Source organism: Ceratotherium simum, chromosome 12 (assembly GCF_057802395.1).
Source record: "Ceratotherium simum simum isolate JZ-2026a chromosome 12, ASM5780239v1, whole genome shotgun sequence".
Classification (NCBI taxonomy): domain Eukaryota; kingdom Metazoa; phylum Chordata; class Mammalia; order Perissodactyla; family Rhinocerotidae; genus Ceratotherium; species Ceratotherium simum.
In genome coordinates this window covers 34,608,812-34,631,858 of record NC_141911.1, presented here as the reverse complement: position 1 = coordinate 34,631,858, position 23,047 = coordinate 34,608,812, and the positions used below count along the sequence as shown (strand labels likewise).

Genomic DNA, 23,047 nt, shown 5'->3' with positions numbered 1-23,047 from the left:
ACTGTGGTAATCTCTCAGTTGTGCCATCAAATTTAAAATAATCTGTACAGAAAATGTGTTTCCAATATTGAATTGAAATATTAACCAAGTGTCAATGAGCGTAGTGTCTCTAAAACATAGCCATAGCAAACCTGACAGGTAAACAGGAGCAATCTCTACTGTATAGATCCAAACATATACAATAATTAAATTGCTAAGGAGTTTTATCACTGCTGAACCTTTTGGACTTAAAGCCTTTAAACCTACTAATATATTAATATTGATTTAAGTTTTGAATAAATAGTGTAACAAGACACAGTTCCCTGTTAATTTGTTTTTTAGGGAAAAAGTAAGGGGACATCGCTGTTTGGCAAGATTTCAAATGAATGCTCTACTATAGGAGAAGGGACTCCTCCCTTAGCAGTGTCAAGTCCAGGAGAACAAATCCAGGGCAGAGATGGGTTCTTGCCACCTTCCCAGCTTTTAGGGGGGACTGTACCCAGGGCTCTTCTATATTCCTAGGACAGACATACCCATTCTCTGTAAAAGATTGTAAAAGTTCCTAGTTTGTTCTAGCTAAAAAGTCGTCTAAATTAAAATTTAATTGGATGGATTTGCATTGGCCCAATGCAAGCTATGAGTCCTTCTCTGGGACTTGACCCATTCTCACTTCCCAAAGATTGGGATGAAGTTAACTGTAGAACGACAAATAAGGGGAAGGACTGGAAAGATCCATGACTTTATAACTATCTCGGAGACAAAAAAAAATAAGGCTGAAAATATAAAGTTTTTACCTGGCGGCATCTGTTGTGGTAGATCATTATTTTGTGTGTGTGTGTGAGAAAGACCAGCCCTGAGCTAACATCCGATGCCAATCCTCCTCTTTTTTTTTTTTTTTTTTTTTGCTGAGGAAGATGGGTCTGGGCTAACATCCGTGCCCATCTTCCTCCGCCTTATATGGGACACCGCCACAGCATAGCTTGACAAGTGCTGCGTCGGTGCATCCCCGGGATCCGAACTGGTGAACCCCGGGCCACCACAGCAGAGCATGTGCACTTAACCACCGCACCACCAGGTGGGCCCCAGTAGATTATTTTTTAATTGATATTTTTAGGAAAATTTCTCCATCAGATTAAATAGCTAAAGCAAAGCTACAAAAGGCAAATAGCCTAACATTATGTAATATTTGAATATGAAAAGGAAAACCCAACTCCCGGTATCCATCTAGCAGAATACTGACAACATTTCTACTTCTCAGAGTTTCAGGCGTTTTGCGGTAACATTTTGAATTAAGGTTGTGTTCTATGCTTTCAGTATATGAAGGATATAAAATGATTACATTCTATTTTTGGCTTATCAAATTACCTAAGAATTTCTTTTCATTGATGATATTCAATACTGGTGCAAGCAGTGTAAATATAGACTCTTACCTACCATTGGTAGGCATGGGTATGATCTTTCTGGAGAGCAATTTGGGCCTTTAAAAAGTTTATGCCTTTTTGTCCAAAATTCTACTTCTAAAAGTCTATCTTCAGGAATAGAAAAGTGAGGGAAATTTCCATATGAAGATATTTATTGCACTGTTCTTTACAATAGCAAATCCAAATGATCAACAAGAGAGGAATGACAAAATAAATTTTGACATATTCATAATTTTTTATAAACTATGCACTTATTATCAAAGTCAACATTTACGGAGTGCCAGGCACTTACCTAAATGCTTTACTCACTCGGCTTTCAAAAGAACCCTACGAAGTAAGTTCTCTTATTTACTCATGCCATTTTACTGACGAGAAAAGAAAGAAGTTCAGTTACTTTTCTAAGGTCATGGAGCTAGGAAGTGATGGTACTGGGATTCCAAACCAGTCTAGCTCCAGATCCCAAACTATTCAGCACTATATTATTTTGCTGTTTTGTATTTTACTTTTCAAATGAGATACTGGATTCTATTTTAGAATTTTTCTTTCATGGATTTTTGTTTCAATATTCACAGGCAAAACTGATCTCTGGTTTTCTTCCAGGAGAAATATCTTTTCCTTGTTTCAATGTCAATATTATTTTCCCTTCATAAAGAAGAATTTGGAAACTTTCCTTCATTTTCTATGTTCTGAAACAGTTTAAAATAGCATTGGGATGATCTATTTCTTAAAGGTGTGGTAGAATTTCCTTGTAAACTTGGAGGAGAGGGAAGGGAGAGTAGCTCTTAAACAATGTTCTCTATTTCATCAACAATAAATGTTCTTTTAGATTTTCTGTCTTCTCTGGTCAGCTATGGTCATATATTTTCCACTTCATTTTTTAAAAAAGATTTAACTGCTTTATTGAGGTACAATTTACATGCCATAAAATTTACCTGTTTGAAGTGTACAATTCAAAGATGTTTAGTAAATTTACAGAGTTGTGCAATCATCATCAAAATCATTTTAGAATCTTACCATCACCCTAAAAAGATCCCTTATGCCCATTTAGAATCAATCCCTGCTGCTATCTCCAGCCCCTCCACTTTGTTGGGTTTTTTTTTTTTGTGAGGAAGATCAGCCCTGAGCTAACATCCATGCAAATCCTTCTCTTTTTGCTGAAGAAGACTGGCTCTGAGCTAACATCTATTGCCAATCCTCCTCCTTTTTTTTCCCCAAAGTCCCAGTAGATAGTTGTATGTCATAGGTGCACATCCTGCTAGTTGCTGTATGTGGAAGGTGGCCTCAGCATGGCCGAACAAGCGGTGCGTCGGTGTGCACCGGGGATCCGAACCTGGGCTGCCAGTAGCGGAGCACGCGCACTTAACCGCTAAGCCACAGGGCCGGCCCTCCACTTTGTTTGAATAGTACAACTCTATAACCTTAGTGCATATGAACAGATGCATTTATTTTATATGGATTAAGTAAAATAGTAGAGTCAAATCTTAGACATATTGCATATAATGTGACTATATTATATAAAAAATTATTTACTTTTAAGAAAATGTGGTGCTGTGCACAAGTGGTATAATTTTCTTATAGTTCATTAAAGCTACCTGGTACTTATGGAAAAAACAAACAGTATGATTGTTCTCATTTTCCTATGTTCAGTACTGAGACTTCCATAAACATGTATTCTTAATAGTCCCAATAGGAAGAAAATACTAAATATGATCACAATAACCATGCTGCCTCCAGACATATCAGAAATTGCCATTTTTCTTTACTTCATGTTAACCATATTTTCTAACTATGAGATATGAGATAGTTTTAAATTATTTCCTTTTTCTTAATTTCTTTTCTTTTCTTTTTTTTCCTAATGAGAGTCTGGAAAAAGTCTAGCTACTTCTGAATTGGACAAAGTGTTTTACCCATAATGTTCAGGAATTTAGTGCTAAGAATTAAACCCAGCTGATTACAAATCCAGCCAATATATTTTTAGTTAGCTTTTAACAGAGATTTCTTTAGTTAGGAGGTATTAGTGTCATTTGATTTCTGATCCTTGCTTCAAGGTTCTCCCCATACAAAAGGAAACATTAAGTATAAGATTAAAACTAATTTAACAAGAAAATATTTTTACATGTTCAAACATGTATTATCCAGTCAGTAGCGTATTTAGATCTAAGATTAGGAAAAACTGCTTTGAGCATTGAGAATTTCTTCCAATGATAAAAGTCAACAGAAAACAGACTCTTGAAGAAGTGGAAAGAGTGCTAACTTTGGAACCATAAACATGGTTTCAAATCCATCTTCTTGCTCTTGCCTCTTTTTCTCCCTCCTCCCTGCCTGGCAGCCCCCCTGCAAAAACACAACAAAACAAAACACTTCAGTGGAAATATACTCCCAAGATTTTCTTAAAGTATATTTATACTGATTTAAGCTTTTTTTTTTTTATATGAATATTATAATTTCTTTATTCCAACATTTTAAACATTACATGACAAATACAGGTACATAATTACACTATAAAAATTCAAATACATGTATATAATCTCATTATTAAAATTCAAAAAAACTCAAAAAAGTAATAATCTTTCTTTATGACTCTCTCTAATCTTACTCTTGTTTCCAGATGTAATCATTGTTAATACCATGGTGCATTTTCCTTCTCACCTTCTATACATTTCCATGAGTCATTTTCTTTCATAATGAGATTATATCAAATCTATTGTTCTACAACATGCCTGTACTACTTAATGATATGTGTTGGTAATGTTTTCTTTAACTGACCTTTCTATTATTAACATTGCATCATATTTTTAAACATCTACTGAATTTGCCAGCATGAACATGTTGTCATTTATTTAACCATTCTTCTACTGATGCAGATTTAGATTGTGTCTGTTTTTTTTTTTTTAATTTTTTGTTTATTGCAGTAACATTGGTTTATAACATTGTAAAAATTTCAGGTGTACATCATTGTACTTCTATTTCTGCATAGATTACATCATGTTCACCACCAAAATAGTAATTACAACCCATCACCACACATATGTACTGAATTATCCCTTTCACCCTCCTCCCTCCCCCCTTCCCCTCTGGTAACCACCAATCCAATCTCTGTCTCTATGTGTTTGTTTATTGTTGTTATTATCTACTACTTAATGAAGGAAATCATACGGTATTTGACCTTCTCCCTCTGACTTATTTCACTTTGCATTATACCCTCAATGTCCATCCACGTTGTCACAAATGGCTGGATTTTATCGTTTCTTATGGCTGAGTAGTATTCCATTGTGTATATATACCACATCTTCTTTATCCATTCATCCCTTGATGGGCACTTAGGTTGCTTCCAAGTCTTGGCTATTGTGAATAACGCTGCAATGAACACAGGGGTGCATGAACCTTTGCAAATTGGTGTTTTCAAGTTCTTTGGATAAATACCCAACAGTGGAATAGCTGGATCATATGGTAGTTCTATCCTTGCTTTTTTGAGGAATCTCCATACTGTTTTCCATAGTGGCTGCACCAGTTTGCACTCCCACCAGCAGTGTATGAGAGTTCCCTTCTCTCCACATCCTCTCCAACACATGTTGTTTCCTGTCTTGTTAATTATAGCCATTCTGACGGGCGTGAGGTGATATCTCATTGTAGTTTTGATTTGCATTTCCCTGATAGATAGTGATTTTGAACATCTTTTCATGTGTCTGTTGGCCATCTGTATATCTTCTTTGGAGAAATGTCTGTTCAGGTCTTTTGCCCATTTTTTAATTGGGTTGGTAGTTTTGTTGTTGTTGAGATGCATGAGTTCTTTATATATTTTGGAGATTAAGCCCTTATCAGATGTATGGTTTGCAAATATGTTCTCCCAATTGTTAGGTTGTCTTTTCGTTTTGTTGATGGTTTCCTTTGCTGTGCAGAAGCTTGTTAGTTTGATGTAGTCCCATTTGTTTATTTTTTCTATTGTTTCTCTTGCCCGGTCAGATGTGGTGTTTGAAAAGATGTTGCTAAGACCGATGTCGAAGAGCGTACTGCCTATGTTTTCTTCTAGGAGTTTCATAGTTTCAGGTCTTACATTCAAGTCTTTAATCCATTTGGAGTTAATTTTTGTGTATGATATAAGGTAAGGGTCTACTTTCATTTTTTTGCATGTGGCTATCCAGTTTTCCCAACACCATTTGTTGAAGAGACTTTCTTTTCCCCATTGTATGTTCTTGGCTCTTTTGTCAAAGATTAGCTGTCCATAGATGTGTGGGTTTATTTCTGGGCTTTCGATTCTATTCCATTGATCTTTGTGTCTGTTTTTGTGCCAGTACCATGCTGTTTTGGTTACTATAGCTTTGTAGTATATTTTGAAATCAGGGAGTGTGATACCTCCAGCTTTGTTCTTTTTTCTCAGGATTCCTTTAGCTATTCGGGGTCTTTTGTTGTTCCATATAAATTTTAGGATTCTTTGTTCTATTTCTGTGAAAAATGTTGTTGGAACTTTGATAGGGATTGCATTGAATCTATAGATGGCTTTAGGAAGTATGGACATCTTAACTATGTTAATTCTTCCAATCCAAGAGCACGGAATATCTTTCCATTTCTTTGTGTCTTCTTCAATTTCTTTCAGAAATGTTTTATAGTTTTCAGTGTACAGATCTTTCACCTCTTTGGTTAAGTTTATTCCTAGGTATTTTATTCTTTTTGTTGCAATTGTAAATGGGATGGTATTCTTAATTTCTCTGTCTTCTACTTCGTTGTTAGTGTACAGAAATGCAACTGATTTTTGTATGTTGATTTTGTATCCTGCAACTTTACCATATTCGTTTATTACTTCTAAAAGTTTTCTGGTGGATTCTTTAGGGTTTTCTATATATAAAATGATGTCATCTGCAAATAGTGACAGTTTCACTTCTTCCTTTCCAATTTGGATCCTTTTATTTCTTTCTCTTGCCTGATTGCTCTGGCTAGGACTTCCAATACTATGTTAAATAGGAGTGGTGACAGTGGGCATCCTTGTCTGGTTCCTGTTCTTAGAGGGATAGCTTTCAGTTTTTCACCATTGAGGATGATATTAGCTGTGGGTTTCTCATATATGGTCTTTATTATGTTGAGGTACTTTCCTTCTATCCCCATTTTATTCAGAGTTTTTATCATAAATGGATGCTGTATCTTGTCAAATGCTTTCTCTGCATCTATTGAGATGATCATGTGATTTTTGTTCTTCATTTTATTAATGTGGTGTATTACGTTGATTGATTTGCGAATGTTAAACCATCCCTGCATCCCTGGAATAAATCCCACTTGATCATGGTGTATAATCTTTTAACGTATTGTTGTATGCGATTTGCTAGTATTTTGTTGAGGATTTTCGCATCGATGTTCATCAGTGATATTGGCCTGTAATTTTCTTTTTTGTGTTGTCTTTGTCTGGTTTTGGTATCAGGGTAATGTCAGCTTCGTAGAATGAGTTAGGAGCTTCCCCCTCCTCAATTTTTTGGAAGAGTTTGAGAAGGATAGGTATTAAGTCTTCTTTGAATGTTTGGTAGAATTCACCAGGGAAGCCGTCTGGTCCTGGACTTTTATTTTTGGGGAGGTTTTTGATTACTGTTTTGATCTCCTTACTGGTGATTGGTCTATTCAAATTCTCTACTTCTTCTTGATCCAGTTTTGGAAGGTTGTATGATTCTAAGAATTTATCCATTTCTTTCAGATTGTCGAATTGGTTGGCATACAGCTTTTCATAGTATTCTCTTATAATCTTTTGTATTTCTGAGGTGTCTGTTGTAACCTCTCCTCTTTCATTTCTGATTTTACTTATTTGTGCCTTCTCTTTTTTTCTTGGTGAGTCTAGCTAAGGGTTTGTCAATTTTGTTGATCTTTTCAAAGAACCAGCTCTTGGTTTTATTAATTTTTTCTATTGTTTTTTTGGTCTCTATTTCATTAATTTCTGCTCTGATTTTTATTATTTCCCTTCTTCTACTGATTTTGGGCTTTGTTTGTTCTTCTTTTTCCAGTTCCTTTAGGTGCATTGTTAGATTGTTTATTTGAGATTTTTCTTTTTTGTTGAGATAGGCCTGTATCGCTATAAACTTCCCTCTTAGAACCACTTTTGCTGTATCCCATAAATTCTGGCATGTCGTATTTTCATTTTCATTTGTCTCCAGGTATTTTTTGATTTCTTCTTTGATTTCTTCGTTAACCCAATCGTTGTTCAGTAGCATTTTGTTTAATCTCCATGTATTTGTAGCTTTTCTGATTTTCTTCCTATAGTTGATTTCTAGTTTCATACCGTTGTGGTCAGAAAAGATGCTTGGTATTATTTCAATCTTCTTAAATTTATGGAGACTTGTTTTGTGGCCTAATATGTGATCAATCCTGGAGAACGTTCCATGTGCATTTGAAAAGAACGTGTTTTCTTCGGTTTTTGGATGGAATGCTCTGTATATATCTACTAGGTCCATCTGTTCTAGTGTGTCGTTTAAGGCCAATGTTTCCTTATTGATCTTCTGTTTGGATGATCTATCCGTTGGTGTAAGTGGAGTGTTAAAGTCCCCTACTATTATTGTGTTACTGTCTATTTCTGTTTTTATGTCTGTTAATAATTGCTTTATATATTTAGGTGCACCTACATTGGGTGCATAGATATTTACAAGTGTTATATCCTCTTGTTGGATTGTTCCCTTGATCATTATGTAATGCCCTTCTTTGTCTCTTTTTACAGTTTTTGTTTTAAAGTCTATTTTGTCTGATATGAGTACTGCTACCCCAGCTTTCTTTTCATTGCCATTTGCGTGGAGTATCTTTTTCCATCCCTTCACTTTCAGTTTGTGAGTGTCTTTAGGTCTGAACTGTGTCTCTTGTATGCAGCATATATATGAGTCTTGTTTTTTTATCCAGTCAGCCACCCTATGCCTTTTAATTGGAGCATTTAGTCCATTGACGTTTAAAGTAGCTATTGATAAGTATGTACTTACTGCCATTTTTTAACTTTTTTTTTTTTTTCCTCAGTGTTGTAGTAGTCCTTCTCTGTTCCTTACTTCTTCTATACAGAATTGATGGTCACTTTAGTTTGACCTCTGTCTGAAAGCTGTACTCTTTAACTCCCCTCCTCCCTCCTTTTATGTTTTTGATATCATATCTAACCTCTTTTTTGTGCATTTGTATCCATTATGTTCTAATCATGGAAATAGATAATTTTTCCTATTTGTGGTCTTCTCTTTTCCCCTTAAATCAGTCCCTTTAACATTTCTTGTAGCACTGGTTTCTTGGTGACAAACTCCTTTAATTTTTGCTTATCTGGGAAAATTTTGATCTCTCCTTCCATTTTGAATGATAACCTTGCTGGGTAGAGTATTCTTGGCTGTAAGTTTTTTTCTTTTAGCACTTTAAATATATCGTGCCATTCTCTTCTAGCCTGTAAGGTTTCTGCTGAGAAGTCAGCTGATAGCCTTATGGGGTTTCCTTTGTATTTAACTTGACATTCTCTTGCGGCTTTTAGGATTCTCTCTTTATCTTTAATTCTGGACATTTTGATTATGATGTGTCTTGGTGTGGGCCTCTTTGGGTTTATCTTGTTTGGGGCTCTCTGTGCTTCCTGTACCTGGATGTCTGTTTCCTTCCTTAAGTTAGGGAAGTTTTCATCTATTATTTCTTGAAATAGATTCTCTGCCCCCTTGTCTCGCTCTTCTCCTTCCGGGACACCTATAACACGGATGTTAGTGCGCTTGATGTTGTCCCAGAGGTCCCTTAGACTGTCCTCACTCTTTTTAATTCTTTTCTCTTTTACCTGTTCACCTTGGGTAATTTCTTCTAGTCTTTCTTCCAGCTCACAGATCCGTTCTTCTGTATCCTCTACTCTGCTTTTGAGTCCCTCTAATGAATTTTTCATTTCCAGTATTGTATTCTTCATTTCTGATTGGTTCTTTTTATATCTTCCATTTCTTTGTTGACATTCTCACTGAGTTCATCTATTCTTCTCCCCAGATCAGTGAGCATCCTTAACACTCTTAGTTTGAACTCTCTGTCGGGTAGGTTGCTCATTTCTGTTTCACTTAGTTCCTTTTCTGGGGTTTTGTCCTGTTCCCTTACTTGGAATGTATTCTTTTGCCTCCTCATTTTGCCTCTTTCCCTGTGCTTGTGTCTATGTATTAGGTAGGTCAGCTACGTCTCCTGCTCTTGGATAGGTGACCTTATGTAAGTGATGCCTTAGGAGGTTTCCAGTGTGCTTCCCTCAGTTCTCAATGTTCCAGGGGTGACCCCTATGTGGGCTATGTGTGTCCTTCTATTGTGGCCTGTTAGCTCTCCCTATAGGTGCCCAGGGAGGCTGAGTTATGCTCCTGGCCAGCTGTTGTAATGCTCAGCTATTTGTAGTTGTTGTGGGCCCTTCAGTCTCTTTATCAGGTGTGGGGAGCCCCAGCACAGTTGGCTGTAAGTTCTAATACCACATTTGTGTTGCAGTATTTCTTTTAACTGAGTAGGCCCCCAGCGTGGCAGGTTGTTAGGCTCAGGGCCTTACAATTGCTGTAAGCCTCTAGCCTATTAGGTCTCTTGTCGGCTCTCTGAGGATTGCAGCTGGGTGGGGCTGGCCTCAGGCACAGAAGCACCCAATTGTTTCAGGCTTTGGAAGGTGGGGCAAACCTCCTATGTGGGTCTTTGAGAAGCACAAGTCTTCTGCAGCTGACAAGCCCTGTTGCCCACAGGTCCACACACACAGTCAACACAGTCCTGCCTGGTGTGAGCACCCCGACCCCCAAGCGGACCCAGTCTCTCCACGGCGGGAGCCCCACACACTCCACCACCACCCCACACTCTCCACCCGCTCCTTGTGCACACCCTGCCCCACTCAAGTCAGCTCAGTTGCCAGGCTGCAGAGAATCCAGTCACCAATCTATGCAGGCCCACACGTTGCCTGAGGGCTTGTTGTTGGGTGGGGCCAGTCTCTAGGGTGGGCTGCCTGCCCTGGCTGAGCTGGATTAAATCGGCGCTCTAGCGGGTGGAGCAGACCCTGGGCTAGCAGGCCTCAGGGAGAACTCCAATGGCATCTGTGTCAGCACGCTCACACCAGGCCACAACAATGGCCGCCGCCAATGTCCCAGTCCCTGGAGAGGTCTCACCCCTCACTGAGATGCACTCAGGGCCTATTAGGTGAGTCTCTTTTCACCCCAGCACTGTGCACCTTTCTTTCTGGTGACTTTAGGATGCTTTCTGGAATGGGTGAGTTTGTGCGCGGGCCCTTTAAGAGCCAGTTTTAGTTTCTTTGTGAACCGGGTTTTCTGGGGGTGCTCCCGAATGCTTTAGTAGCAGGCAAAGTCAAATATTATGCCGCTGGTGTCGATTGTGCTGGGTCCACAAAATGCCCACAGCGGGGGCACTCCCCGGCTCAGGGCCCCGCGCCTCCAGGGAGGGTGCGTACCTGTGAGCTGCTCCCGGCGGCCGTGAAGCTGGCGGCTTGTGAAGGCGGCGTTTTTCCTCTCCGGAAGGGAGTCTCTGCCTCTTCTACCTCAGTTAGGATTGTCCGTTGTTGCAGGAGTTCCTCTTATCCAGTTTTCAGTTCTGTCTCAGGGGTAATTTTTCCACGAGTAGTTGTAAATTGGCTGTGTCCACGGGAGGAGGTGAGTTCAGAGTCTGCCTACGCCGCCATCTTGACTCCGCCTCGATTTAAGCTTTTTTTATTCAGGAACTAAAGCAACTCAATGAAGTTGCTTCCTTGTCAGCTTAACATCCTTGTTGGCCATCTGTTACTTTTCTATCATCTTCTCCTCAAAGACATAAAGTGAGCCTCAAAAACATTTAAGTGCGTATTACAACATTGTTATGAGTTTTAAACAGATGTGTACTTACATGAAAGCCCAACTATAAAGCACTCAAGGGTATGTAATTATTGTGCTGACAAGTATGAATTCACAATAAAGGTATCCAAAACATACGTATACTCATACGTACTTCCAGAGTCTGTACATAACCTTCATCCTAGGTATATATTCATTATATCCATAAAAGTCACAATATTTTAAAATGTGTTCTTAGTTAAATAAAAGAAAAAGAATTATACTTGGCTCTTCTAGAAGTTTCATACCTAAAACTTGTTTTCAAAGATTTCTTTGAAAAAAGTTTTAGAACGTTATCAAGCCATCAATGAGAAGTATAAGTTTTAGCTGGAGAGAGATTTAAAAACAAGATTTTATATAGAATAAGCATGAGAAAATGAAAAAGCAGTACTAAATCTGTACTATGATGTATTAAATAAGTACTATTACAGGTCTCTCCTTCCAAAAAAGGTCAGTTTAAAGATCTGAAAATGTGATTACTGATATAAAATTTCTTTCCAATTTTGTCACCAGAAACTCAGAATTAAACTCAGATAAAATCTGAAATTGATACCTTATAAGGGCTTATCAGAGAACTTGAAATCTTTGCAAACTTGTTAAAAAAAATAGATTTAGAAACAACATTTTCAGGAACAAAAGAAGAAAAATCTGGTCTGCTCTTTTATTTTGATGACTTTCTTTACTCTCCAGCCCTGCCTCTGATCACTTTCCTCTTTAACTAAGGAATTAATTAAGGCCCTCTCTGTTTTAGCTAAGTCTTAGAATTTGGAGAAGCATTAATATTCCATCTGTTGCACAAGGAATATAAATGAAATATCTTCCTATGTTTCTTATTCCTCAGTTTCAGTTATTGCCCCCAAATTAGTGCAGTATTGTTTGGTTAAAACGTTTTCTCCTAATAGTTCTATTACAGGGAGATAAATAACCAGTACGAATTAGGAGGTGGGAAAACAGATGCCCTCAATCACTATAAATCGGTGCCATCGTTTTGGAGGACGATTTGGGAATAGAGATCAGACTTTAAAACTCACTGTCTTTGCTTTGGTAATTCCATGTCAGAGCAATTCATGTCATAGCAGTTATACAAGTACACAAGAAGCGTGGTAAAGAATATATTGTTGCAGCATGATTTATAATAGCAAAAAAAGAGAAAACCTACATGTCCATCAACATGGACACGATTTTAAAGTTATGCTACTTCTGTACTGTGTAATGTTATGCGGCTGTTCTAAAGAAAAAGTAATCAGGTTGGTATATACTGGCATGGAAGGACTTTGGTTGGGAAAAGTTAAGTTGCCTATAGAACACTTCCACTTTTTTCTGTGATATAAACATATATATGCACAGATAGATATGTGTATACAGACCCCACATAAAAATATATGTATAGGCAGAAAGAGAGGGAAAGACAGGGGGAGAAACCTGTAATGCTGCTCAGAAAAACAGCCCATGAGGTGCTAGAAGTAGACAACAAGTAAGGAAACTTTCTATTTTACTTCATACATTTCTCTACTGTTTAAATTTTTTCAATAATTGTAATGAAAAAACCCAACCATATATTATACCCAGCATGCAGCAGAAGAAGGACCAGGCCTATTAATATTTTAATAATAACTATTAACTCCAGATTTCTTTCCATCTGCATGCCTGGAGAGAGAGGGCATTCTGCTCTGATCATATGCAACTAGACCTAATACAGTCTCCTCCCATGATGGTTTTCTGAACCAAATGGAAAACTGTGACTGAAAAAAAATAGCAGTTTGGCTAGATTAATCCCAGCTGGAGATCAGTCAACAAAGCCTGCCGACTGATGGATGCAGTCAAGTTTCAGTGGCCCTCTAGCCTGGGGTCTTGGCGTTCAGATCCTCACTCTGAAGGACTCCAGGGAAAGTGAAAGAAAGAAGAACCACTGACCTCTGCATGGTCCTGATAAGCTCCTCTCGGTTCCACCCCAACATTCACTGCCTTTCCACCAAGGCAGTCCTGCCTTCAGGACTAAATGATCTTTCACCTGACCTCAGTTCCTACTTCCACGGTCTTCCCTGGCCTTGTTATCACCTTTAACTACACCCTTACCATGATCTCGATTTTAAGCATCTCATTTTCCCAGCACATTTATTATCTTTCTTGCACTCCTTATAGCAAGAATGCCAATTCAAATAATTTTCAACCCCATTAGGATTTATAATCTGCTAATTTTTACCTTGCTTTACTCGCTGCACCCACCCCCTTCATTCCTTAGTTCCCTCCTTTCCACCTGAAGTTCACAATTTATCATTATAATCACTCCCTTCCTCTCTCCCTCTTCATCATACCCACTTCAGAAAACCTCACCATGGCTGTAGCCAACCCTCTGCCCTGTCTATGCCTTCACCCACGTTGCTGAACACAGCTAGTGAACATACAACCATGCCAATTTCACTTTAAATTCAAGTGGATCCTTTCTGCTGCCTAGCAGTCACACTATTATTTCTCTGGTCCATTCACCCCCTACACTCATACATGACTAGTAGTTCACTCCTTCTTAAGTCCTCAACACTTTCCTTCCCATCTTCACTCTCAATAGATGATTTCTTATCTATTCCACTGAGGAATCGGAAACAATCAGCAGAGAACTTCTACCACCACATCTCCTACCAAATGGCATCCGTGCCCACATACTTGCTTTTGCTCCTCTTGTATGAAAGACCTATTGGTGTTCCAATATAAGCATCTTCACCTCGCCCCACCTCCCACTAGTGAGTTAGGTTCAGTTCCCTTCTGTCTGCTCAAGGATACCACTTCAGCAATTCCTCCCACTTTCTCTCCTGCATCATCAATCTCTCCCTCTTTACTGGATAATTCTATTAGCACACAAACATGATGTAATTTCTCCCATCTTAAAACAACAAGAACAAAAAAACTGCACCACCCAGGCTCTTCTGCCAGCTTTCTCTACTTCCTTTAACAGCAAAACTACTTTCAAAAATTGCCTATATTTGCTATCTCCAATTACTCCCCTCCCTCTCTTGAATCCATTCCATGATCCTAAATCCAACAATCTTCTTTGTTGTCTGCAGCATTTGGCAGCCAATCACTTCTTCCTCCTTGAAACACCTTCTCTACTTGGCTTCCAGAATACCACTATCAGTTCTCTGCCTATCTCATTGCTAACCTCGCAGTCTCTTATTTGTTCCTGTTTATCTCATCTAAACTTTGGTGTGGTTAATCCATAAAACTCACAGTGGGCTTTATTTATACTCACTCCCTACGTGACCTTATCTCATCTCTTGGCTTTAAATACTATGACATGCTGGTGACACCCTAATCTAACCCTTCAGTTTGTGGCAATCTCCCAATTCCAGATTCAAATATTCAACTGCCCACTGGATATTTCCAGTTAGACATCTATTAAGCATCTTAAACTTAACATGCCTATAAATGAACTTCTCTACCTCCCCAAAACCTGCTCTTCCTACTGTGCCCCATCTCAGTAAATGGTAATTTCATACTTCCAGTGGCTCAGGCCAAAAACCCTAAAGTCATCAGCTCCTCTCTTTCTCTCATACCCACTTCCAAACCATCAGCAAGCCCCATTGGCTCTACCTTCAAAACGCAACCAGAATCTGCCACTTCTTACTACTTCCGCCTCCGTAGACCGGGTCCAAAGCCACCATCACCTCCTGCCCAGATTATAGTAATGGTTTTCTGACTGGTCTCCCGGCGTCTATCCCTGACCATTCTCAACCCAGTGGCCAGGGTGATCCATTTAAAACTTTAAGTCAGATCAAAATCTTCCTATTTTACTAAGAATAAAAACCAAACCAAAGTCCTCACAATAGCCTAGGAGGGCCTACGTGGTCCGGCCCCCATTCCCTGTCTGACCTCATTTCCTATCACTGGAGCCCCTCCCTCACTCTGCTCCAGCTTCAGTGTTTCTCAGACGGTCCAAACGCACCCTTGCCTCAGAGGCTGTGTACTGCTATCCTCCGTGCATCAACCTCTCTTCCCGCAGTTAACCACCTGGCTGACTGCCTCTCTTTCCTCAGATACCTGGTCAGAAAGTACCTCTGTGAGGCCTTCCCTGACCACTCTATTTAAAAGTTTATGCTCCACCCCAGCATCCCTACTCTGTTTTATTTTTCTCCAAAGCATCTGTGACCAGACCTAAAACTAGAATGTAAGCTCCATGGGGACAGGGGCTTTTTCTATGTTGTCACTCCTCTATTCTAGAACAGTGTGTGGCACGGGCACTGAAAAAATAATTGCTGTATAAATCAATGATGTCTCCTGGACTTGGGAAGCTGCCGTAGCATGGAGGAAAAGATTACTACACAATGAATCAGGAGGTCTGGATTTGAATCTGACTACTAGACTAAGAAATAGAAGCAACTCTCAGCTTCGCTAGTGCACAGTATAACACAACTAGTTAAGACACTTAACCTCCAAGGTCCTCAGTTTCCTCATTTATAAAATGGGAATAAAAACATGCTTCTCTCACAGAGCCACTGTGTGGATAAAAATTTTATGCAAATGTAAAATATTGTCCAATTTCTGTAACCGATCACATGTTAAACTATTTAGAATCAATTTAACATTTCTAGACAACAGTTTATTCTCTTTGTAAACCAAAAGGACAACTTGAATTAAAACAAAGATTTTCAACTGTCCTTCTCTCTCTAGAGTTTTTAACTGTCTGTATTATTAACCATACACATTAGTATCCTATAACTCTAACTTCTGGGAATTATGGCTGAAATTATTTTTGCTTTCTATTCTGAGACTTTATCCATTTCCTTCTAAATGGGGAGAGATGAGACTTCATATCTTGAGATCTTTGCCACTTTTATTTGGCTCTGGAATTGTTCTTCCCATAGGCCTTCCTGCAGCCCATAACCAGGCAAAGCTGAGATGGGCTCTCACAGAGGCAGAAATAGAAGCCAGGCTCCTTAGTCAAGGAAATAAAATGTCAACAAAATGTCAGTCACAAGAATGTCTAGAGAATATGGACCTCTCCAAAGCACAGCTGGAAAGAGTGGTATTTGAAAGAGGAAAGAGGCATCTTCTCTAAATTCTACTTTTGTTTCAAGTTACATAACAATACTTGATTTAAGTTCGTTTAGTTCTTCACAGAAATGCCTTAGTCATGATTCAAAATGACGGCATCAGTATTTATTAAGAGACAACATAAAAAACGAAGAACGTTTCTCAGTCCCGTACAAAATGGCTTATTATGTTAACAAATGTGCTTTTTAAAATACTGTAACAAACTCATTGAATTTATTGCCAAGGGGAAAAAGATTATCTCCTGACTAAAGAGTATGCTTCTTACTACCAAATGATGTGAGCTATATAGCTTTTTTTTTTTTTCCACCTTGGTCTCTAGAAAGCTTCAAGTTAAATTAATTCTCAATTTCAATAATTATAATAATCTCATTCTTGATTTTTGGAAGTATAATCTCCCCTTTATTTCTACAGGCCTTCTAATCCTGCTCATTTTTATTGTACCCATGATGCCCTCCTGTGCCAAGCACTGGGCCTAGAACATAAAGAGGCTCAATAACTGTTTCATCATCACCACGTTTTCAAAAAAGCAACCACCAATTGCTCAGCACTTAGGTTATGTGCCTTGTCTAAGCTCACAAGTTCTCACGGCGGCCTGGTGGTGTGGTGGTTGGGTTCGCACCCTCCTCTTCCGCGGCCCAGGGTTTGCAGGTTCGGATCCCAGGCGCAGACCTATGCACTGCTTATCAAGCCATGCTGTGGCAGGAGTCTCATGTAAAAAAAAAGTAGAGGAAGATGGGCACAGATGTTAGCTCAGGGCTAATCTTCCTCAACAAAAAAAAAAGTTCTCAAAACCAACCTGTGGCAGAGCCAGGAATGAGGCTGAACAGCCCGTGTCATGCACACAAATGCTCTGTCATTCAGCTTTCAGAGCCCCCTACCCCTGTTTTTAAATGAACAGGGTATCAATTACAAATGAAAACATCCTGAATTATTTCCTTATCACACCTCTCTCCAACCAGATGCTCAACTCCTTGAAGGCAGGCAGCTCCCATGATTCATGCTTCTCTATACGTCCTGCTCCACATTTAGCACAATATCTCATACACAGTAAAGACCCAATAAATACTTACTGACTTAGGAAGGCAAAGAACAAATTACAACAGGTAGAAATTGAAGCAAAAAAGGGGAAGAGAGAAAGCAGAAAATATTGGTCAAGTAACTGACTGGCTTATTTCCTCTATTTTATTTCCTCTTGCCCTGTAATCCTTCTAGAGGCCAAGCACTTGGAGCAGCCACTCTGCAGAGCCATTTGTGATCCAAGCACAGGGACCTGCCCCAGGTTGGTTTACTCTCTGTCAGGGGGGAGTTAGATGGAAGCAACTAGGGCAGGTCGCTGAGATGTAGCAGGTTGGGCAGAGGGAGATCTATGAGCCCGGTCCCGCCCCATATCAAGGTCACTGTGCAGAGCGACCCCTGCTTCTTCCAGTGCCCACACTCAACCTGCTCCTCTTCCCACTGCCCCTCCCCCACCCCACAGGCAGGAACCCCAGACACCCTGCTCTCCCCGGACAGCAGGGGGCGCCTCAGGCCCCAGCTCCTCCCCCTGGGTCCTGCAGCTGCACTTCTGAAGCCTGGTCCCTTCAGTGCCTGGCCCGGGGTAAAAACCAAAGGAGAGGACAGGGGTGAAGCTGAGGAATCCAACTAGGAGGAGAAGCTAGTCCTGCCCCCATTTTCCGGCTGCTCCCCATCCGGCCTCTCCCTGGGAGCCTGAGTCCAGGAAACAGGAAGTGCTGATTCTGAGAACAGAGACATGGGCCCTGCTGGCTGTGTCTTCCTATTGTCCCTTCTGCTGGGGCTCTCAGGTGAGGCCCTGGGGTGAGGAGAGTCCTCCGCGAGGGTAGAGGCTCCAGCCCAGGAGAGGCTGCACAGGGCATGGGGCGTGGGCCTCCCATGGCAACAAGAATCCATCATGGGTGTCTCCTACATTTCTCCTTTTCTCTCCCTAGTCACAGATGAGGAGGAACCAGAAAATCTCTTGAAGTCAAGTAAGGCACCTCAGCCAGGGAGAGCATGCCTGGGTAGACCAAGGGAAGGGAATTTGTGCCAAGGAGGCGAGAGGACACCGGTTTGGGAAATAAGCAGGGAGAGGTGGGGGCAGAGGGGCAGGTTTCTGGGGCAGGTCTCCCACGCCTTTCTCCTCTTTGTCGGCAGTCTGTGGGCGGCCCGCAGTCTCCTCTGGCATCGCCTCAGGCAGGGAGGCCAACGCGGGGCAGTGGCCCTGGCAGGTCAGCATCCGCCAGGGCTTGTTTCACGTCTGTGCCGCCACTCTCATCTCAGAGCGGTGGGTGTTGACGGTGGCGAGCTGCTTCCGGTGAGTGCTTCGGGAAGAAGTACCAGGGGACGCGGGTGACCGGAGCTCCTTGGCTAAGGTCAGAGAGGAGTTTATCTTGCACTGCCCCATAAAGTACGTTGTGCCGCAGAAGTGGGTCCAAATGTTTCTTGCTCTAGCTCTCAGTTCACTGCAGTTACTCTCAGACTTCAGGCTTCATATTTGACAATCATCTTGATTGAAATGAGTGCCTAAAAAAGTGTCGTCGTCCCCCCCCCATCTAAGTCTCTACCCAAGGAGACATTCCCCTCCTTTTACAGCCCACATCCTCACACCATTCGGGATGCACAGTCCTGAGCCCTCTTCACTCTCCCTAGGTGACCGTACCCATCCATTACTCTGGTTTAAAATGTTGTATATTAGGGGCCTAATATAGGAACTTAACTGCTGGGGGTGTAGCAGTTAAGTTCCCCTGCTCCACTTCCGCGGGTGGCCCAGGGTTTGCAGGTTCGGATCCCAGGCACAGATCAAAGCACCACTTGTGAAGCCATGCTGTGGCAGTGTCCCATATAAAGTAGAGGAAGATGGGCACGGATGTTAGCCCAGGGCCAATCTTCCTCAGCAAAAAGAGGAGGATTGGCAACGGATGTTAGCTCAGGGCTAATCTTCTTCACCAAAAAAAAAAAAAAGTCATATATTTGCTGATAACACCCACAATTACGTCACTAGCTCTGAACTCTAGTTCTGATGCATTTCCATTGGATATCTCATTGGTATCTCAAAGGTAATGTGATCAAATCAGAACTATAATTTTTACCACCACAAATATCTCCAAACCTATTTCACTCTCTGTCTTTCCCATCTCATTCAACAACATAACCAGTTGCTCAAGCCAGAAATACGAACCTCACTTTCCCTCACCCTTCACATCTACTGCATACACCAATTCTGTTAGTTTTACTTCCAAAATATACTTTGACTCTAACATAGCTATCTTCGGACCACTGCAATAGTACAATAGGTTTTGCTACCTTCATACATACAACAAAGTGATTTTTTTCAAAAGTCAGAGGTGAGATCATGTCACTCCCTCCTTCAAATCTTCCAGTGGCTGTCTAGACACCTAGAATAAAACCCAGATGCCTCACTGTGGTCTACAAGTGGTGAATCATCAGATATCTGCTCATTTTTTCAACCTCATTCCCATTCTATTCCAGGTTTATTTCAATTCCTAGAAACTGCCAAACTCTTTCTCACCCTCACAGCCTTTGCATACTCTATTCCCTCTGTCTGGAATGCTTTTCCGTATAGCTCTCATGGCTGACTCCTACCTTTTGGGACTCAGTTGAAAAGTTACCTCTTCAACAAGACCCTTCCTGATCACCCAATCCAAAGACTCTTTCCCTATCCTTTACTCTCTAACTTAAAATCCTGTCTGTTTTTTATCACAACTTAAATTTTATATTTGTTTACTTGTTTGTTGCTTGTCTCTCTCTCTCCTCTCCACCCCCACCCCCACCCCCCCACATACACAGCCACAATCCTTAAGACCAAAAGCCCTCTGAGGGCCAGATCACGTCTAAGTCTCATTTATATTCTCAGGAGATGCTCAACACTTATTGCAGGAACAAACGCTTAGAAAGAGCTAGAGGAAAAATGCAACTTCCAGAACTATGGGCTCTGCTGTGACACTCCATGACAGTGTCACAAGAAACCCATGGAGCCTGTTCTGCTTCTCTTCTTCTCAGGTCTAAGGACACCAGAAAATACAGTGTATTGGTGAGGTCGCTTCAGGTCTTTGGTCGCGCAGACTCCAAAATGACGATAATACCTGTGTCCAGGATTATTCCCCACCCTGACTTCCAGGAGAACACATCTAGTGCCATCGCTATGGCAGAACTGGCCTACCCAGTTTCTTTTAGCCCTGTTGTCCTGCCCATCTGCCTCCCCTCATCTGCAGTCCAGCTGAAGAACTCAACCTCCTGCTGGGTGACTGGCTGGGGCTATTCTGGGATATACCAATGTGAGGATAAGTAGATTTTCTGAGCTGTTTCCTCAACTGACATTCTCTCCCCCTACTCTCTATCCCACCCCTAGCACCAGATGTATTGCAATCTCCAGGCAATTAATCTGAGGTATATGCAGACTTCGCATTCTCCCTGACCCTGTACCTTCCCCTTGCCTCCTTCATATTTCTTCTGCTGTACTTTCTATGCTTATTTATATCTGCTTTTGCTCTTGTTTAGCAATAGTGCTAAGACCTTAAAAGTGAAAAGGACAGGGCAATGAACTTAGAGAGAGGATACTTCTCAGTCTAAGAAGTAATATAGTTCTCCCTCTACACCTGGGTAGAGTGTGTGCGGGTAGGTGGATAGGGGAAGCAGACATGAAGATGTATTCAACAAAGTAAGACTGCTCAGCAAGTCCCGAGTCAGATTAGGAAAGTAAAGCTTCATTTCTGTATCAACAATCTTGATTCTTCTCAGTATATTAGATCTACCTTTTTATATTCTATGAAATATAAAAATATATTCCAAAGCCAAACAACTTAATTCTACTTCAATCATTGTTTTGGGTTTTTCTGAATCACAAGACTTTTCTACTATTTGTGGTATCTGAGCAGGAGCAACTGCCTTCGGCCTTGTTCAGACCCAGAGAACTCAGCCTTCAGGCTATTTCCCAAATCAGAAATCAGAATGCTGCCTAATATGCGGCCAGAATATTCTAAATCTGAGCTACTCTTGAAAATCAGAGGCATGAAATCTATATTGGTAGCTGAAAGTTGCTTCCTAATGTTTTAAGACAGCTTTGACTCTTTGACCTAACAGATATGAAGCCATCTTCTATACTGAAGGAGCTAAAAGTGCCCCTCACTGATCTCCAGACATGCAGTGACTACTATCAGAAAGAAAGCTTGTTGCATGGAGTCAAGCCCATCATCAGTGAAGCTATGATCTGCTCCAAGCTCCCAGCGGGGCAGATGGATCAGTGTATAGTAAGACTCCAACCTATACGCACCTTTCAGAGCCCTTCCCTTCCCCAGTGTGCTTCCTCCATGTCTCCTATCCTCAGAGTCCCCAGGTGAACCCAGAAGCGCCTGGACAGGCCCTAACTCCACAGTTCTTGGCTAGACTATTGGAGAGTCTCTCCCTCTGCACAGTGCATCGCCTAGCCAATTTTCCTCTCTCCCCCAGGGCAGTAGAGGAGATCCTCTGATGTGTAAAGTGGAGGATTTCTGGGTCCTGGCAGGAGTGGTGAGCGGAGGATCAAACTGCATCCGAGCCAATGAACCTGCAGTATATACAAACATCAGTTTCTACAAATCTTGGATTGAGAAATCAGCCATCTCACATACTGACTTTTCTGCTACTCCTAGTTTGGACATCTCTGGGCTCCTCCCTGTTATACTTCTGCCTCTCATTTTCTTGGGGCTACCCTAAGCGGATGAGGTCAGTATAGCCAGGGTAAAGTGGCAATTAAGAATGAGGGAGTAGGGGGAAATTCTAGAAGTTAGGGATTTTGAAGAGAGATTTTGAAGATTAAGCAAGAAATGCAGTTCTGCTACCTCTAGGCACAGCCCCCATAAACCTAATCTGTTTGTTGCCTTTTTTCCTCCAGGTCAACCTGGAAAGCAAGATCCCCAGTGTTAATAAAGTTTGATTGATTCTAACTATTATTTCTCATATTCATTCTTTTGATGAAACTGGAGACAGGACCTGGGAAAATCCAGAAGCACAGAACTTCAGGGCTGAAAGGGATCTGGAAATCACCCGGCCCAACCAATACCCACATTCTATAGATGAAGAAGCTGGGGTCCAGAGAGGTTAATTAGTTTGCCCTTGGCTGAATTCAAGACGGAAACCATGCAATCTGGGACTAGACTAGGTTCTGAAGAAAAAGCAGGGACTCGGTAGATTAGAAGGTTTCAGTTGAAGCACGCTAGGCAAGAGGAGCCTGGGGCAGTGAATTAGTTTCCTATTGCTGTATAATAAATGATCCCAAAGCTTAACAGCTGAAAACAACAAACACTTACTATCTGACAGTTTCTGTGGGTCAGTAATCAGGGAGGGCTCAGCTAGGTAGTTCGGGTCAGGGTCCTTCAAGAGGCTGCTGCTGCTATCAGCCACAGCTGCAGTCATCTCAAAGCTCAAACAGAAAAAGATCTGTTTCCAAGCTCATTCATATATCTGTGGCAGGCCTCAGAGGATCTGCTTCTAAGCTCACTCATATAGGCCTCTCTGCAGGGCTGTCTCATGGCAGCTGGCTTCCCCCAGAGTGAGTGATCCAAGATAAAGTGACAGCATCCAAGGTGGAAGCCACAGTCTTTTTATTTTTATTTATTTATTTATTTATTTATTTTTGTTTTGAGGAAGATCAGCCCTGAGCTAACATCTGCCAATCCTCCTCTTTTTTTTGTTGTGGAATACTGGCCCTGGGCTAACCACCATGCCCATCTTCCTCCACTTTATATGGGATGCCGCCACAGCATGGCTTGACAAGTGGTGCATCGGTGCACACCCGGGATCCGAAGTGGCGAA

At 41.1% G+C, this 23,047-nt stretch overlaps 2 protein-coding genes across 4 annotated transcripts in view; one reads left to right on the top strand and one right to left on the bottom strand.

Moving 5' to 3' along the window:
• Nucleotides 1-23,047, bottom strand: part of SH3D19 (SH3 domain containing 19) — a 166,748-nt gene that overhangs the window by 100,135 nt on the left and 43,566 nt on the right. The gene's annotated exons all lie outside the window — the stretch shown is intronic.
• On the top strand, nucleotides 10,135-22,291 carry LOC147915820 (serine protease 48-like). The gene is made up of 9 exons (XM_087437545.1): nucleotides 10,135-10,511; nucleotides 17,453-17,519; nucleotides 17,718-18,042; nucleotides 18,187-18,225; nucleotides 18,392-18,551; nucleotides 20,258-20,532; nucleotides 21,338-21,504; nucleotides 21,704-21,958; nucleotides 22,128-22,291. Exons 3-8 carry the CDS (start codon nucleotides 17,991-17,993, stop codon nucleotides 21,947-21,949), a joined length of 939 nt encoding a protein of 312 aa, XP_087293671.1. The 5' UTR covers nucleotides 10,135-10,511; nucleotides 17,453-17,519; nucleotides 17,718-17,990; the 3' UTR covers nucleotides 21,950-21,958; nucleotides 22,128-22,291.